The following is a 16,921-nucleotide window of genomic DNA, read 5'->3' on the forward strand; positions in this document are numbered from 1 at the left end:
AGGGTGCAGTTTTACAAGGAGAACGCAATTTCCTGATGCCCCCCACCCCCAGGGCTAGCCAGCAGCCCAGCAGTGTTCCCGAAGGATCTGGGTGAATGCATGGGAGGTGGTGGGCAGCTGTCTGTGCCTGTCCAACATCTATTCCTCCTTTGTCCCTTTGGCAGACCCGCCCCTTGCTGATCCTGTCCGTGTGGGCTGACACACCCCTGACTCCAGGAAGGACTCTGCCAATGGGAGCATTTGTTCCTTCGGCCACAGTAACTGGCTCATGGATGGCTATCTAACCCAGCTTAGGCAAGGAGCCATCGTCCCAGGCCACCTGGTCCTCTCTTTGGGGTAGGGGCCTGGGAGCCTGGAGCTACTGGGGTCATCCTACTGAGGACAGTCACTTATGGAAGAAAACAAACCCAGAGGCAGAGAGACGGTGAGACCTAAGAACACTGCGTGAGTTCCTGGATCTAGCCGAACCTGAAGCTGCTGCCTCCACAGGCAGTCTCATTACAGAGATCAATGAATTTTCTTTCTTATGTGAACCAGTTTGAGGTGGATCAGTCTCTTGGAATCAGAGCAGCATGATTAAGATGATAAATGGGAATCACACTAGTCCCTCAACACCGCTCTTTCCTGTAAAAGCTCAACAAATCCCCACTGGCAGGCTCTGGGCCACACTGGGCGTAACATGCTGGGGAAGCGAGATCAAGGTTCCCCAAGGAGAAAATCCAACATTTTCAATGATTCAAAAGCCCAGGGCCTGGTTCCTCCCCCACCCATCTGAAGGAGCCCAGTACCTCGGAGGACAGTGAGCTTGGCGTGGACCGTGACCTCCCCGACGGAGTTCTGGGCCACGCACTCATACACATTCTCATCCCGGGGTGTCCGTAGTGGCTGGATCCTCAGCACGGCCCCCGCGCTCTGGTCGAACTCGATTGTCTGTCATGGGCAGGGGAGAGGGAACAAGGGGAGGCTGAGGTCTCCGGGGAGGCGGGCAGAGGAGCTGGGGGCTGGACCGTCCCTGCACACAGGTGTCCCGTGCAAACCGGAACCCGGGCCCAGGTCTACGCAAGCAGAAGGGCCTGCGTGTACGTGGGTGTGTGAGGAGCACAGGCCGGTAGGTGTGGCAGGCGGGGCGAGGCATGTCGGCTGCAGAAGCGTGTGCGTCTGATTGTGTGTGTGTTACAGGGTGGTGCGTGAGGCTCCGTGTGCGAGATGGGAAAGAGAGAGTGTAGCCTTGCTCAAGGCCACACAGTACTCAGCCGGCAAAGGAAGCCAGCCTGGCCGGGCCCTCACTAAGCAGGCAGACGGGGGCCTGGCCGGGAAGGGGGGAGCGCTGCCGGAGGCCACAGAGGGTGGCTGCCCGGCCTGGCTGCCCGTGTTACATCTGGGAGATGTATCTGGGACACCCGTGTCTGAGCATGGCTGAGCCGCTGGGGCGCCGTCTTGGGAGAGGGCGCCGGCCCCAGACTGTCCCTCCTCAGCCCCGACTCACCTCAAAGCGCTGGGAATTGACCTTCTTGCCTTTCTTGTTCCAGGTCACCCGTGGCTTGGGGTCGCCCGTGGCCTGACACACGAAGGAGGCCACACCCCCTGACACACCAATCTGGTCCTTGGGTTCTTTGATGAACCTGGGGGGCTCTGGAGACACAGGAGGAGGAGGAAAGGTCTGGTGGGCCCAGGCATGAGCCCAGGAGCCCATGGGGCCATGCAAACCCGCCCTCCCTCCTCACGCGCACCCCAGAGACCACAGCCACACACGCTCACATTGACTTCCAACCTCACGTGGGCCACAGAGGATGGTGGAGGGGGAGCCCTCCCCCCAAGACTCTGGGGTCCTCAGATTTAGCACCTGGAAGTCCTGTGTGGGGTGCCCAGCCAACCCTGGAGGATCCCTGGCCTGAAAAAGACTTGCAAGGAGATAATCCCCTGGTGGGGCACGTGGGGAAACTGAGGCATCAAACGGGGAAGCAAGGGATGACCAAGGGATCTGAGGACACAGCTGGCACTGGAACCCAGGGCTCCAGCCTCTCAATCCGTGGGAGGCGTCCAGACACCGGCCAGCTCTAAAAGCAGGAGCTCAGAAAGGCTGATCCGGTTTCCGAGGCATAAGATGCTAACAACCAGGAGAGCAAGTGCTTGCTGAGCGCCTAGTGTATGCAGCGGTGTAGTTCAGTAAAGACCTAACTTTGAGGGCGATGAGCAAAGCCTTCGCTTGGACACACACAGCCACCACCGGCCCAGCAGGGATTTGAACCCGTCTGGCTCTAGGCCACATTCCTGGCCCCTCCAGGAGATCTGAGGTATGAACTCTCTCCCGGCGAGTCTCCAGTGGGGCCTGCGGGGTCTTTAACCCCCAGCAGCCTCCACGCCGCGCGTGGACAGGCCACTGCATCCTGTGAAAGTACCTCCCCTTGCATTCTCGGTTCTGACTCTGCACGGTAACCGTGGGACGGCCCAAGGCGATCCTGGCTCGCCACTTTGCTGTTGGGATTGCTACAGCGGAGCGCAGGAAGGGAACTCAGCGACTCCTGAGGTTTTTTGCGCGACAGATTCAAGGGCTGCGGCGGGTTGGCGAGGCCCTCCGGGAAGCCACCTCGCTATCCGACAAAAGGGGACGGACTACGTGTCCTCGGGGCCGCCCCGAAGTGGGACGCTGGGCAGCACCAAGGGACGAGGGGGCTTTCCTAACTCCTAGGGCAGAACAGCAAGATCTCAACAGCGAGGGGCAGAGAGTGCAGCGGATGTTACCACTTGCACTAAAAGAAAACTCAAGAGGGTGAGCAGAAAACCTGGGGGGGCGGGGCGGGAGTGTGCACGCGCGCATGCGCACTCGTGAAGGCTGCCCCAGGAGAGAAACCAGGTGGCTAGATACCGGGAGGGGGAGAGAGGCTTCCTGCTTGGTACCTTTTTGAGATTTACAGCTGTTTAAAGATAAACGGAAATTATTTCTTCAAATCATTCTTTGAACAAAACGGGGTGCCCATCCCGGCGGCCTGGGCGGCCTCCCCTCCCTTCTTTGAGGCTGCGCTCCCACTGATGCGACCGCGCGCGGCTTTACGGGCGATCCCTGTCTTCCAAAATCCACAGGCCCTGCGCACAGGCATGTGCGGCCTCAGACAGCTCCTCGGGACCCCTGCGAAGCCGTGGTGGTGAACCACGCGCGGACTCCAGGTGGAGAAGCTTGCGTGAGGCCACCCTGTCCAGGGGGACAGCGCCCGCATTTGGACCTTTCTGTCCAAGGGCGCGAGTCTTGGGTTCCCATCGCCTCCAGGGCTCCAGCCTGATCAGGATGTTTTGCTGAGCCCTGGGCTCTGCCTGCCCGGGTGGCTCCTCCTCCAAGCCTCAGGAATGGTGACTGGGGCCCTGCGTGTCCCCAGCTGAAGTCACAGAGGAAAGTCACTGTGGCCGGGTCAGGAATCTTACTTGGGGGAAATCCTCCCTTGGGAGCCCCTGGAAGGAAGGGCAGAAGTGAGCTCCAGGAGGCATCCAGCGGCCCTTTATGACTCCGAGCTGGGACACACCCCCAGCAGCCTGGGGGGTGTGTGTGGAGGTGGGGACAAGAGCAGGGAGCCCCTGCTGTTCTTTCTCCGCTGGAGTCCCTCCTCCCTTCTTCTGGCAGCTTCTACCTCGGGGAGGCCAGCACCTCCCCCAGGGAGCCTTCTCAGATTACCGCAGCAGGCTGGGTCAGGAGCTCCTCTGCCCCCACCTATGCCTGGACATCGACCATCACAGCCTTGGGCATGGTGTGCCAAAACTGCTTGTTATCCGGGGTGGGCATGGGGTGGGCATGGGGTCTCTGGGACGCCACTGATCCGGTGGTCACCTCTCTGGTGACCCGTGACGGCCACTGAACACTGGACCCCATGTAACAGCCCACTCGCTCCCCCCTCTCAGCTCATCTCCAGGCGGCTCTGGGGTCACAGAGAGCCTAGAAGAGCCCTGCCCGCTCACTGCACCCCGATTAGAAAATTTCCTATAGACGCTTGGATTCTCTCCGTTGGATGAACCCTCCCCTCCTCTTTTTGGCAAAGGGGCCCCGACACGAGACAGATATGCCCTGGGGTATGGCAGCCACAGTGGGGTCCTGGGCCAGGTGGCACTCAGCGCTGGTCTTGTACCCGGGACACAGAGAAGCAAAACTGGGGGTCAGGGAGGATGAGGGAGGTGCGCAGGGTCACTCAGGTCGTGGCGGACGGGGGCCGGGATTATTCCACCGGGGGTCTAAACCAGGGACCTACCCCCCAGCAAGGACACGTTTGATAAACAGGGTTGTGGGTCCTCATCCCTGGGAGCATATCCCAGGTGTCCCCCTGTCTTCGCTCAGAGCGGTGACACCCCCAGCACAGAGGCTGGGAGAGAGCCCGAACTCTGTTTTCCACTCCGGACTCTAGAGAGGAGAATCCAAAGCCGGCGTGGAAGACCCACCCACCCGCCTGTCCCCTCCAACCCTGCCTGGGCCAGCCCCACAGCATCCTGGGAAGGCCCCACGGGACCTGAGGCCCTTTCTAGAGCAGCAGTCGCTCCTCTTGGCGCTGGCTGCTGGTTTCGGCTGCCCACGTGGGCTCTCTGTGGCCTGACGGCCCCTACCCTCCGTGGCTCCCCAGGGGCCTGGGCCATTCCCTGAAGCTGGCTGCGCAAACCACGGTGGGTCCCAGAGGACGGAGCTCCTGTGACACAGACCCGCCCCCGGAGGCAAGATGCCTCGGCCTTGGAGACGCAGACCTGGGCTTGAGTGTAGGGCAGTACAGGACACCTAAAGTAACACAGTAACAATGCCTGGGCTGAGGGGACACCCACCGGACCTGCTTCCGATGCACAGCAGGTGCTAATATCCTGGGTCACCTCCCTCTCACTGCTTGCCTGAACCAGCGTCTTCACCTCCCGCCCTGCTCCCCCAGCTCAGGCCCTCAACCCCCTGGCAGTACCACCAACAACCCACAACTGACATGCTCCTCACAATGACCACCAGAGGGCGCTGGTGAGCAGGTAAATCTCTGTTCTACCCTCCTTGGCCTACTGCCCCACTAGGGCTCCCGCCTCTGGGGACTAGAAGCCCAAGCCTCCTCTGAAGCCCCCGAGGCCCTGCAAGACCTGCTCTGGCCCCTCCCTACCCCTTCCTCCTCCCTCTCTCCCCCTCATCCTCTCTGCTCCAGCCACATGGGCCCCCTGGCTGTTCTTCCAACACCCCGGTCCTGCCCCAGGCCCTTTGCACATACTGCTCTCTCTGCTTGGAAGTTTCCCCCACACATGCATAGGGTGCACTTCTCAGCTCCTTTAGGTCTCTGCTCAGAGGCCACCTCACTGAGACCTTCCTTCATGTTCTCCCGCGCCGTTAAGATGCAGCCCCCGACCCTCACCTCACACCCACATCCCCAGCATGTCCGCCATCCAACACACTTAGTGCTTCTCCCTTGCAAGATTATGAGCTCCATAAAGGGGTGGGATGTCTGTTTCGTCTCCAGTGGCTAAACCAGCGCCTGGCACACAGTAGGTCCTTATTAAAGACACACTGAATGAATGAGACCACAGGTCGCATGGTCACACAACAGAGCCAGGATTTAAACCCAGGCCAGGGCAGTCTCCAAATCCCGCAGCCTCCCTCAACCACAGTGGGCTTCCGGCTCTGGCAGCCTCAGTTTCTCCAAGGCCAGTAATTATCCCTGGAGCAAGCATCAAAGAAGTAAACTTATTATTTGTTCAACCAGTGTAAATTAAACCAGTGATTTTCACCCAGGGCGGTGGAGGCGGGGATGGATAGTGAGACACTGCCTACAGACGTCTGTGGTCACGGTCGTCAGGACTGGGGGTGTTCCTGGCATGGAATGGGGGGGTCAGGAATGCTGCTTGACGCCCCCCAACACACAGTGCCTGGGATGCCTTGCCCCCAGGAACAACCTGACCCTGCCTTAAATGAATGAACAAAATGCTAAAATGCTTGTGGTCTTCGACTTGCTGTTCCCACTGTGGGGAACAGAGCCCAGGAACGCACGGGCCCTACAAAGTGACCAGACAGTTCCCAGCCCAGCTGCGGCTTGTGGCTACTTCCTGGCTGTCATGAAACCTCGCCATGGCTCAACTTCTCCATCTGTACAATGGGAACAATGAGAACCGTATTTATCCCATCAGGCTGATCTGAATGTGTTAGGCATCCACTAAAAAAACAACACGAGAACAGGAAAAGGCACATATCGCTGAGGCAAGTGTGCGAGTCTCTGGTGTTCTTGTCCAGTGGTCGAAATTATTGGGCTCGTGGGAGCATGGGATTGTGCGCCTACTACGCGCCAGGCCGCATTCTCATGTGTCTTTGCCACGGGAATGCTGAGGTGTGGATCTGTTCTGAGTCTCATTCAGTCAAGGCGGAAATGGCAGCTGAGAGAGGTTGAGTCACTAGCTCAAGGTCACACAGCAGGCTGAAGGCAGAGCCAGGATTCAAACCCAGACTAACTACAGATGCCACTTTCTTTCCTGCTGGCCTGACCTTGTGTGTCCCCATAGGCCTGAGTGATACCACCTCCAGGCCCCCCGTGGTAAGTTCGTTCTTGGTGTCGGGACCAGGATGAGGGAAGGGACCCTCATCCTTTCCATGCTGCATCCAGAAACAAAGCCTTGCCCACCCCAAACTACACTAAGCCCTTTCTTCACCTCCAGGCCTTTCTGTGGACTACCACCTTCTCCGGTAATGCCCTTTCCGCCAGCAAACTCCTACACAGCCACAAAGCCCCAGCTCCAATGCCCTCTTTCCCAAGAAGCCTCTCCTGGCTCCACCTGGGGAGGTTTGGTTGCCTGTGTATCTGCCACCTGGAGGCCTGGTGTTTCTATGTGGGGCAAGGGAAGGTGAACCCTGTGGCTTCAAGTAAGTCCCTCTGAGCCTCAGTTTCTTTCACTGCAAAATGGGGGGCGGGATGGAACCATCTGGCTGGAGGGAGGTGAAAGAGGTCAAGTCTGTACTTGGCCAAGCCTGTGGCACAGAGCTAACGCTGGGGAAATGGCCATCATCGTCTTTACCATTACTGCTTTTAATACCATCATGATTATTGGCCTCTGAGCCTCCCAGGACCGGCGCCCAGCAGGCACTTCGCTCAGCCTCCTTCATGGGGCACACAGGCGCTGCGTGGCCACACTTGGGGCCCTGGGGAGGCGGTGGGACACAGGCACTCACATGCCCAGACAGGGACTCGGACGCCCACACGTCCCGCACCACCAGACTCTTACCTTCCGCTGCGCAGCCTCCGACCAGCAGGACCACGAGGAGGCCCACGGGACCAACCACAGATGCCACGCCGGGGCCCCAGGCAGGCGCCATGCTTGGTAGCCACCTGCAGCCTCCGGCCTCCGCCCTAGAGGGGGACGGTGCCCCCCCCGTCCCTCACAAAGAGGCCTCGAGCCAAGCCGAGCGTCAGACGGGGCAGCGTCTGCAGAGACAACGGAGGCACAGTGAGAGGTGAAAGAGGAGAAGCAATCCAGGGGGCCTTCATGGAGGCAGCAGCGGGAGGATCGGAGAGGGACGGGGTGGGGGGAAAGGGTTGCAGGACAACGAGGGGGGTTCGCAGGGCGATGATGGGGCAGAAGGAAAGGGCTGAGCCCACATCCCTGCAGTGAGTCCCACCCTCCCTGGGACAGTGCTAGGAGCCTGGGCCTTCGGGAGGGGATTCGGCTACAAGGGTGCGACCCTCAGGAATGGGCGCAGTGACGTGTGAAAGAGACGCCTCGGGGCTCCCTTACCCCCTCTGCCTCACGAACACAGGGCGACAAGAGGGCCGGCTGGGAAGCAGGGAGCGGCCCTCACCAGACCCCAGCTCTTCGGGCACCTTGATCTTGGACTTCCGCCTCCAGCCCCCGAGAGACAGCCACGTCTGCTCTCGGGAAGCCACCCCTATGGTATTTCGGTCAGCAGCCCCAGTGGACAGAGACAGCTCCCAGCCACCCGCTGACTGCAGGTAAGCCTCCGCTCTGAGGGAGTCGGGACCTCAGACCCCCACCGAGCGCCCAACCAGGACTGGGCACCAGCTCCGGGGTCCTGAGTACCTGCTGCCACCCTCCCGGGCTGGGCCGCTGGAAGGACAAGGCTCCAGCGACCGCTGCCGGCTGTCTCTGCACCCCACCTCGGCCCCTGCTCAGCCCACGGACGGATCTGCCCCCCGACACACCTGTCAGGCCCTGCCCCCTGCCCTGTTCCAAAGCCTCTGTGGCTCCCGCTGCCCCCAGAGGAAGCCACTCCTGCTGATCTCACTTCCTCCTCTCCTAGAGGGGTAGCTGGGCAGCCTGAGCTCAGTCCTGCCTGCCGGCCTCTGCCCCTGCTGGGCCTTCTGCCGGGACTGCTGTGCCCCCACCACCTGTGATGGCTCTCAGTTGTCACTTCCTCCGTAGCGCTCCCGCCCCCACCCCTGCGCCCCAGTCCGCATCCCACAGCCTCAGCCATGAGTAAGGCCATCATCCTCCTCACTTTAGCCCAGTTTGCAAATTACATGCGAATGTTAATCACTCTGCGTCTGCTTCTCCCACCAGCATCTAAACTCTTGTGGGAGAGAAGACTCCCTCCTCACTGGGGCCAAAGCCCCTCCCCGGTCTCCACTGTGGCCAGAGCCGGGTAGAGACGCGGCCTCCACGGCCCCGGTCAGCCCCACACCCATCCCAGGCCGTGCCCCGGGCGGGCCCCGGCCACGACCACAGGGATGGGTGCCATATAATGATGGGGCGGCCCCTGTGATTCTGGCTCCCAAAATACCCAGCTGCGGTCACCTCGCCCAGCCCCAGAGAGGCCCCAGGAGGAGGCTGGGCTGCTGGCGGCCTGGTCATGGCTCGGGGATGGGGGTGGGGAGGCCGGGAAGGGAGAGAGAGGGTTGCAGCAGGGGCAGGACTCAACCTGCACATAGTCAGACCACAAGCACAGGCAGATCAGAGAACACGTGGGTCCACGCAGAGGCCACGCATAAACAGCACGACCAGATACGTGCACAGGGTCACAGTCGGGCAGACGACACACACATACAGTTGGGCTACAGGCAAACAGAACCACGGAGGCCAATCAGAGGTCTGTGGTGCGCAGACGCGTAACCAGGACTCACGGACCTCAGACTCAGATGTGTGCACGCAGCCAGGCCACGGGGACCGTGGCCGTGGAGGCGGCACGGAGCCAGGCCACGGAAATGGGCCGTGGAGGCTGCACGCCTGGCTTGCGTGAGCCAGACTGTAAACAGAGGGGCTCAAGCCAGACCCCTTGTCTAAGGACAACAGCCCACAAGTTGCAATTCTGGACACACTTAGACGTAACCAGCTGGGAACCAGGCAGGTGGAAAAGAGAAGCCTAGGGCACAGCCCCTTCACTCCATCAACTGTGCCCCAAGAGGAAGGTGGAGGCCCCAGATGGGAAAAAGAGCCCACAGGCCGTTGGCGCCAGGGTGACCACGGCAGCTGGCCCCACCCATGGACACACGTCTTGGGGGGCACATCAGAGCAGTGGGCTTTGGCCCAGACCACTTGGGTCAGCCGGGCTGGCCCTCAGAGGGCCTCTGGGGAAACTGAGGCCACAAAGGAAGCCCGCAGCCCAGGGGAGCTCACACTCAGGACCGCTAGGCCCACCATGGATCCCCAAGAAGGGGACCTCCTGCTCGACTTCACTGTCCTCCCACAGAATGCGGGCCTCGGAAGGGGCCACCTGCACAGAGGTGACCTCCTGCTCCAGCCACAGCCCCCCCGCTCCCCACACCCCAAGAGAGCCGGGGCAGCCGCCTTCAGAACAGAGCGGCCCTGAATTACCCTGGGGCTCAGAGCCCCCGCCTCGCAGGGCCCACGCCTTCTGGATGTCTGGGCAGGACGGGGCTGATCCGGGCGTGGGCTTCTCCAAATCTGCCACGCCAGCCTGCCGCAGGAGGGGGGCCCTGCGCTGGGGGCTGCCGGGGCCTGGACCATCTGAGGCCAGAGGGAGAGACACCACGGGAACGGGGGCGAGAGGTGGGGGCAGACTGGCGGAGGAGAGGGCCGTGCACCGCACAGAAGAGAAAAAGTGCCGAGGTCTCTCAGGACCCTGTCCTCCCCAAGGAACTGGCCATGCTGGCGGCAGCGCCCCCCTCCACCCCATCCTCTTGTCCCTCCCTCTCCCTGGAGGACTCTGGGTGGAGTTTCCCACCCAGGGCCAAGGCAAGTGGTCTCAGCTCTGCCGGGATCCGTCCCATTTCCCGCCCCTTCTTCCACCACCACCTGGGTGCAGCCCCGCCGTTGCCCATCGGGACCAATGCACCATCGCCTGCAATCGCCCCCGCGATCTGTCCTCCCCCTGAAGGCAGAAGGTGTCTGAGTCAGGTCCCGCCCTCCTCTGCCCACAGCCCTCCAGGGCTCCCACCTCCCTGGGGTAAAAGCCCAAGTCCTCCCCTGACCCCCTAGACCCTGCACAATCTTCCCCATTCCCTCCCTGCCTTTCCCTCCCTCCCTCTGCTCCAACCACACAACCCTCACTCTTCCTGCCCCAGGGCCTTTGCACGTGCTATGCCCACTGCCCAGATTTGATATTATTTAGCTGGGAACGAAAGGGTGAATGGGAACAGGAAGGGTGTCCCCACACAAGGAGCAGCATGAAGAAAGGCAAGAAGCGGAACCCAGAGACCTTAGAAGAGAGATCAGGGCAGAGAGGTAGATACGGGCTGGACCCACACGGCGTCAAGGAGCCCCTGGCAGCTCTGGGCTGGGAGGGACATGCCTGGGTTGGCCCTGGCCAAGCCCCCTCCCTGCCCCTACTTGCAGCAAAGCAGCCTGGGCCACTACCCCTGCCACTGCCAAGAAAAGGAAACTGAGGCAGGTGCCTTGGGGCCACATGATGCCTCAATCCCTGAGTTCCGAGACGATGGTGTGGCTGCAAACAAGGGAGCAGTCCCCTGTGGGAGTCGCAGAGAATAACCTGGGTGGCAAATGAGTCTGGGCTTCAGGGAGGGTGGAAAATGGCCTGTGGGCCTGGAACTGAGGGCCAGGGAGGGACTCCGCCCCTCGCCCCCGCCCCCTACCTGGCCACCGGTGACCCAGCTTCCTCTGGGGCCGGTGCAGAACTATCCGTCTGCTCTTGGCAGCCGGCCGGAGGCAGGTGCTCCCTTTCACAGAGCGCAACACTGAGGCTCACAGAAGAGCCCCAGGCCCCGACTGGGTGGGACCCTGGGCCCAGAGCCCACTTTTCATCCCATGACCGTGTCCTTCCCCAGCCTCTGTGTGACCTCAGCAAAGTGGACGATCCTTTCTGAGCCCAATACAGACTGCTGGGCAGCCTCTGGGGGCTCGGAGCCTTGGTAACAGGGGGTGGAAAGATACCCATGCTTGCTGGTCGCCAGGGCGTGGGTCACGAGATCCTGGAGCCAGCCTTGTGTACCCACGCGGAGCAGGGAGCATAAAGGGGCAATTATGACCCAGGACGGGGAGGCAAATAGGCTCTGTGTCACCCGCACGAGATGCTGTCTCCTGAGGCTCGAGGACACCCCAGTGCCTCTCCCTGCCTGCACCTCAGAGTCTGTCCTATCCTGGAGGGGGGTACCCAAGGGTTCCTATGCACAACCCAATCCTCAGCGGGCTGGCACGGCCCCAGACCAGGGAAGGTACAACGGGTGACCCTGGCAGTGGGGCATGGGGGGAGCACCCCCAACCCCGATCCTGCATGACCCCCCACACACACTCCCTCCCTTCTGGGCCTGCAGACTGGCCTACTGCCTGGAATGGCTTTTCCGAGGCAGACCCTCAAGGGTAGGACCCGGGCTTCCAGCCTTCCTGGATCACTGTGTCCCCAAAGTGTCCAGGAGGGTCTGACCTCCAGCTCTGTGGTCACTGGTGGGCTCCAAGTGGCTCCAGCCAAGCCCCCCTCCCTCTCGGGGCCTCAGTGTCCCCTCCCCCACCCCCCAAACAGGAAAAGGGCTCAGGGTGGGGCCGGGCGGGGCCAGCCCTGCCAACCTTCCGAGAATGGGCTAACACCCGCCAAGGGATCCGCCTTTCATTAACCATAGATTTGGATCGGGTGCTGTCCCCAAGGGTCACTGCAGCCAGGAAGGTGTGGATGAGAAAGGAGCCAGGCCCAGTCCCAGAGGGAGGAAACGGTCATGCCAGCCAGGTGCCCCCGCCACGTGCTAAGCCCTCTTCTCTGTTCCCCACGCGTCCCTCCACTAGACAGATGAGGACTTGAGCTTGAAGAGGGGTAACCGCCCGGTGAGGGGCAGGCAGCGCGGGGAGACGGGGCTAGGCTGAGATTTGAGGCCGGAGACCAGCTCTCAGTCAACCTCCTACGTGCCTGGGCCACCAGGCTTGCCCCTGGCCCTGTGTCCGCCCCACCAGCTCCTTACAGAAGCCCAAGTTGCTAAGATCTGCACCTGCCTGTCCCACTCATTCCCACCAGGGCTCCCAGCTCCTGTGCTCTCCGCGTTCTGGGCCCTGAAGGATGTAACCTGGGCCCACCCGCTGCCTCTTCCCATAGGTTCTTGTGGTTCCCAAGATGCACTGGGCTGCTTCTGCCCTCTGGGCCTTTCTTTCTTTCTTTATTTTTTTTTAAAGATTTTATTTATTTATTTGACAGAGAAGAGATCACAAGTAGGCAGGCAGAGAGAGAGGAGGAAGCAGGCTCCCCGCCGAGCAGAAAGCCTGATGCAGGGCTCGATCCCAGGACTCTGGGATCATGACCTGAGCGGAAGGCAGAGGCTATAACCCACTGAGCCGCCCAGGCGCCCCTTCCGGGCCTTTCTTAACATGTGTGCGCAGACCAGGTACATCCATTCTCTGCTGGCCGCCCTGTGGCTTCCTCCTCCAACACACGGCAACAGATCTCCCCACCCTAGACTGAATCTTGACCCTTCCTGACTCCATCTCAGGACCCTGCCTTCACCCAGCCCTGACCTGCCACTCTGGGGCCGGGAGTGGCCGCGTGACTCTGTCCCTCCTCTGCTCTCAAACATTCCGTAGCTCCCACCAACATCGTTAAAATCCAGATTCCTAACCTCAGCCTTCGGAACTGCTGACCCCACCAGGGTGCAGCCCCAGCGCCTGTGCTGCCCTGTGGGTGCCCCCACTCACGGCCCTCGGGCTCACAAAGGGGTATGGGAACACGCTACCCCTTCTGCCCAGCCCTCCCTTCCTCCTTCCCCACGAAACTTAAGCCTTCACACTCCTCCGCAGGTCTCTGTTGAGCTGTTATCTCTTCCAAGCACCCCTGAGGCCCCAGGCTGCATCAGGGCCCCCCTCTGTGGCTACCCCCACACCCCGTGTGTCTCCCACCATAGGCCTGTCATCCTTCAAGATGGTAGCTTCCTCCCCACCCTGGGAACGTGGCAAGGCCCCACCGACCATGCCCAGGCCCACTTGACCCTTTACCCACATCATTCTGGGGGTCACATTTATTGCAGAGGGGGAAACTGAGGCCAGAGGGAGAGACACCACGGGCGGGGGAGGCCAGCAAGGGCACAACCTCGAGCTGGGACTTACGTATGCTCTGAGGGGCTGCTGGAGCCTTTAAGGGATGGAGATGAGGCTCAGGACCGAGCAGGGGGACTTGGAGGGCTGGGACCCCATGCTGGGAAGTCACAGGAAGACCCTCTGTGTTGTTGCCCGAGACTCTGAGAAGGAATCCTGGGAAGCAGGACTCTGAAGGCAGCAGCAGGGGGTGCTCAGGTATGGGTCTGGTGGGCAAGGATGGGGGACAGAGGCGTGGACCTTAAGGACAGGAACAGGAAGTGGGAAGGGGGGGCTGATACACTTGTCCTGACCCCCCCCCCCCCGTTTATTAAACCTCCAACAAGGTACAGCACTAACCTGGAGTCCACAGACCTGAGGGGTACAAGAACAAATAAAGAGGGGAACGTTCTCTGAGTTTGGGGGGAGAGGTGGCTAAGAATAGGAATCCCAACCCCAACCCCGCAGTCGGGGTTCCCAGCGGAAGGATCCGAAGCCCCCTATCAGAGCGCCCCTGGGTTGGCAGAAGGCTGCCCGCAGCCTGGCTCCGCCCCCGGGAGGTGGGGGAGGAGGACGGGCTGGGGGCCAGGCGGGGGAGGGGACCCCGCAGAGCATAACGGTCCGGAGTTTTCCCAAGTTCCAGCGACCGATCTGAATGGCGTGTGGGAGGCGGGGGCGCGGACGCCAGGCAGAAGCGGGCTGGAGCTGTCCCTGGAGGGTGGCTGGACTGGCCCGAGAGGAGCGCGGGTGGGGGAGAACGCAGGGGTCCCCCCCCTCCACGGGGGCCTGGAGGGGGGCAAGGAGGGGGACAAAACCCAGGGTACCCCGGGCCTCGGGGCAGAAGGGGATCCGGACGCACTCGCACTCACCCCGCGGATCTCGGCTTGGAGATCGGGCCCGGGCCCCTCAGGCCGGGCCCGCTGCTGCCCGTCCCTCGGTCCGCCTGGAGCGCGGCGCGCAGCGAGGACTCGGGAGAGGCCAAGGCCCAGCGAGCTCGGCCTGGGGGCGGGGCCGGAGGCGGGGCCTATGGGCGGGGCAGCCAGGGGGCGGGCCGGGGAGGGGGCTCCGAAGCGGGGCGGGGTCCTGGCCGGAAGTGGGGCGGAGGGGGGGCAGACCAGGGGGAGCTCCATGGGGGTACTGGAAGCCCACATGGGGGTCCAGTAGGGGGAGGCCTCCAAGGGGGTGGCTGTGTTCCCCCAATTGCACACACATGAGGGGGTACCCCAAAAGGCAGAGTCCAAGACTCCCGCCCTTTGTAAGCCTGAACCCAGAGGGAGCCCCCACCTCACTCCCATTTCTCTTCCACGAGCTGATCGTGGCCATGGCAACGGATGAAGGGGCTGGATGCCGGACACGGAGGCAGAGGGCTCCCCAAACACACCCAAATACAGGAGGTCGGAGAAGGGGCAGCAAGATTCCCTCCCGGTCCGGGTTGGATGACAGAGGCCGCGCCCCCTACACACAGAGCCCCCGAGGTGGGGGCGGGGTGCAGGCACAAAGAAGCTTCCCTCCCGCTGCGAGTCCGGTAGGGGTCTGGGAGGATGAATGGGAGACACCAAGGCCGAGGCCCCCACGATAGCCACAACCCTGAGGAGGGGGCGGAGAGCACACACAGGGCCAGATTGGAAACAGATGGGGCCACCGTGCCAGGTCCCAGACACCCGGGGGGGTTGGGGGGAAGGCTGGAGAGGAACGCGAGAAGGAGGGGCAGCCCCACGCAGGCAGCCAATCCCGGCCAGCGCTGCGGCCCCGAGCGGGTTTGAAAACTCCGGAGAGGCAGGGAAGGCGGAGGCCCAGCGGGTCCCGGGAGCTCGGGGAAGCGGTCAAGGAGGGCCAGGGACCCCGATGGAGGCCCGGGAGCCGCCGCAGGGGGCCCGGCTTCCCCATCTGCTCCTATCCTGGGTGAAAATGGTTCCAGTTCTCCCATGAGGGCTTAGGATGAATCCCACAGCCCATACGGAGTGGGCTCTTATGCACATCACGCGCCAAACGTCCCGGAGCCCCCACCACGAGCCCCCACTTAAAGTTAGAAGAGGAAGAAGAGAGAAAAAGCACTTGCTCAAGGTCAGAAAGAACAGAGATTCGAACCAAGGTTTGGGTCCAGAGGCTGAGCCCTTACCCACAATGCTGCAGGAGGCCTGGAGCCCAAAAATAACAAACCACTACAATTTTAAGCCCCTGGGGATAAGGCCCGTGCAGGAGAGACAGGCCCCGCCCCGGAGAAGCTCCCTGCCCAGTGGAGTGAAGGGGACGGGCTCAGAGGAGGGACACAGGGCCAGCTGGGGGGGCCCAGGCAGGACCTACACGTGCACTCCCCAGCCTCTCCCCTGCGTCCTTGCTTTCCAAGTTCTGTGCCTCGGTTACTCCCGCCACAGAATGGAGCACACAATCCCACCCCTCTGGTATTGGGGAGGCCTGCACTGGAGCCCCCAAAGTACTGGGCACCCAGTAGGTGCTTTGTGAACTGAGACCCCTGGCACCCCAGCATGTCGCGGGACACACAGGAGACAGGGGTCATGCAGACCTTGGTTTGAATCTAGGCACTTGCCAGGTGATCTCAAGCAAGAACCTGCCCCTCTCCGGGCCTCAGTTTCCCCATCTGTAACACAAGTTGCACATCAGGCACTCGATGAATCCAGTGTCAGGACGCCCAGGGCTGTGTGACCTGGGGCAAAAGTGCCTGAGGACAGGCCACCCTCCTCCCCAACTGGCCCTGCCCCATCTGGGCCTCTTGCCTGCGTCTCCCTGGAGACAACCTCTTGCCTCCAGGCCACGGTGGTGATCACAACCATGGCCGGGTGGGGAGACCTGGCGCAGGAGGGAGGCCCGTCTCTTGCCCCTCCCAGCTGAGTGGCCCATTTGCACAGAGTCCTATAAATCCCACATCACCTGGTCATCCCACCTGCTACCTGCCTGGTCACGGGGCCGCCCCTCCCACCAGACCGGGACCTCAGGGGGCAGGGCTGGAACTGGCCCAGTCTGGAGCAGAGCCCACTCTGGGCACCGGGCCTGATAGCACATGGTAAGTTCTCAGCAAACGTTTACATAAATAGTCAGGACCCTCCTCACCCAGGACAGCCCTCTCCAACCCTACTCTCCTCCAAAGGCCACACTGTGGAGCATGGCACTCTTGTGACCCAGCAATTTCCACCCACTTTTTTTTTTAAACGTTTGTGAACACCTACTGTGTGCCGGGCCCGGTTGAGGCAGGGGGGACAAAGCAGCAAGGAACTGACAAAAGATCCCTGCCCTTACGGAGCCGACACTCCGGCGCAGGCAACAGACAGGAAACAAATGAAACAAAACTCACTGTGGGTCAGTTGCTGGTAAGTGCTACAAAGACGAACCAAATATGTGTGGACATGTTCATTGACGTGGGATGGAGTATTAAAAACAGGGTGTAGGGGGGTGAGGAGGTGAGATTTGAGCTGAAACTTGAAAGGGCCAAGAGAATACAAAGCAGGTATGGATGGCTGGGAGGAACACTCCAGGCAGAATGAACAGCCAGTACAAAGGTCCT

At 61.6% G+C, this 16,921-nt stretch overlaps 1 protein-coding gene across 16 annotated transcripts in view; it reads right to left on the minus strand.

The window, feature by feature from the left end:
• Positions 1-16,921, minus strand: part of PTPRS (protein tyrosine phosphatase receptor type S) — a 94,007-nt gene that overhangs the window by 50,336 nt on the left and 26,750 nt on the right. For 8 of the 16 annotated variants that reach the window (XM_032307223.1, XM_032307204.1, XM_032307184.1 and 5 more), the window contains exons 1-4: positions 14,271-14,406; positions 7,207-7,406; positions 1,487-1,632; positions 789-930 (exon numbers count right to left, since the gene is read on the minus strand). In XM_032307223.1, coding sequence (XP_032163114.1) covers positions 789-930; positions 1,487-1,632; positions 7,207-7,297 — 379 coding nt within the window. In that variant the 5' untranslated portion in view covers positions 7,298-7,406; positions 14,271-14,406. Of the gene's footprint in view, positions 1-788; positions 931-1,486; positions 1,633-7,206; positions 7,407-14,270; positions 14,407-16,921 lie in introns of those variants that run through there. The other 8 variants (XM_032307268.1, XM_032307232.1, XM_032307290.1 and 5 more) reach the window with 3 other exon arrangements.

This window comes from Mustela erminea, chromosome 1 (assembly GCF_009829155.1).
Source record: "Mustela erminea isolate mMusErm1 chromosome 1, mMusErm1.Pri, whole genome shotgun sequence".
Taxonomy (NCBI): domain Eukaryota; kingdom Metazoa; phylum Chordata; class Mammalia; order Carnivora; family Mustelidae; genus Mustela; species Mustela erminea.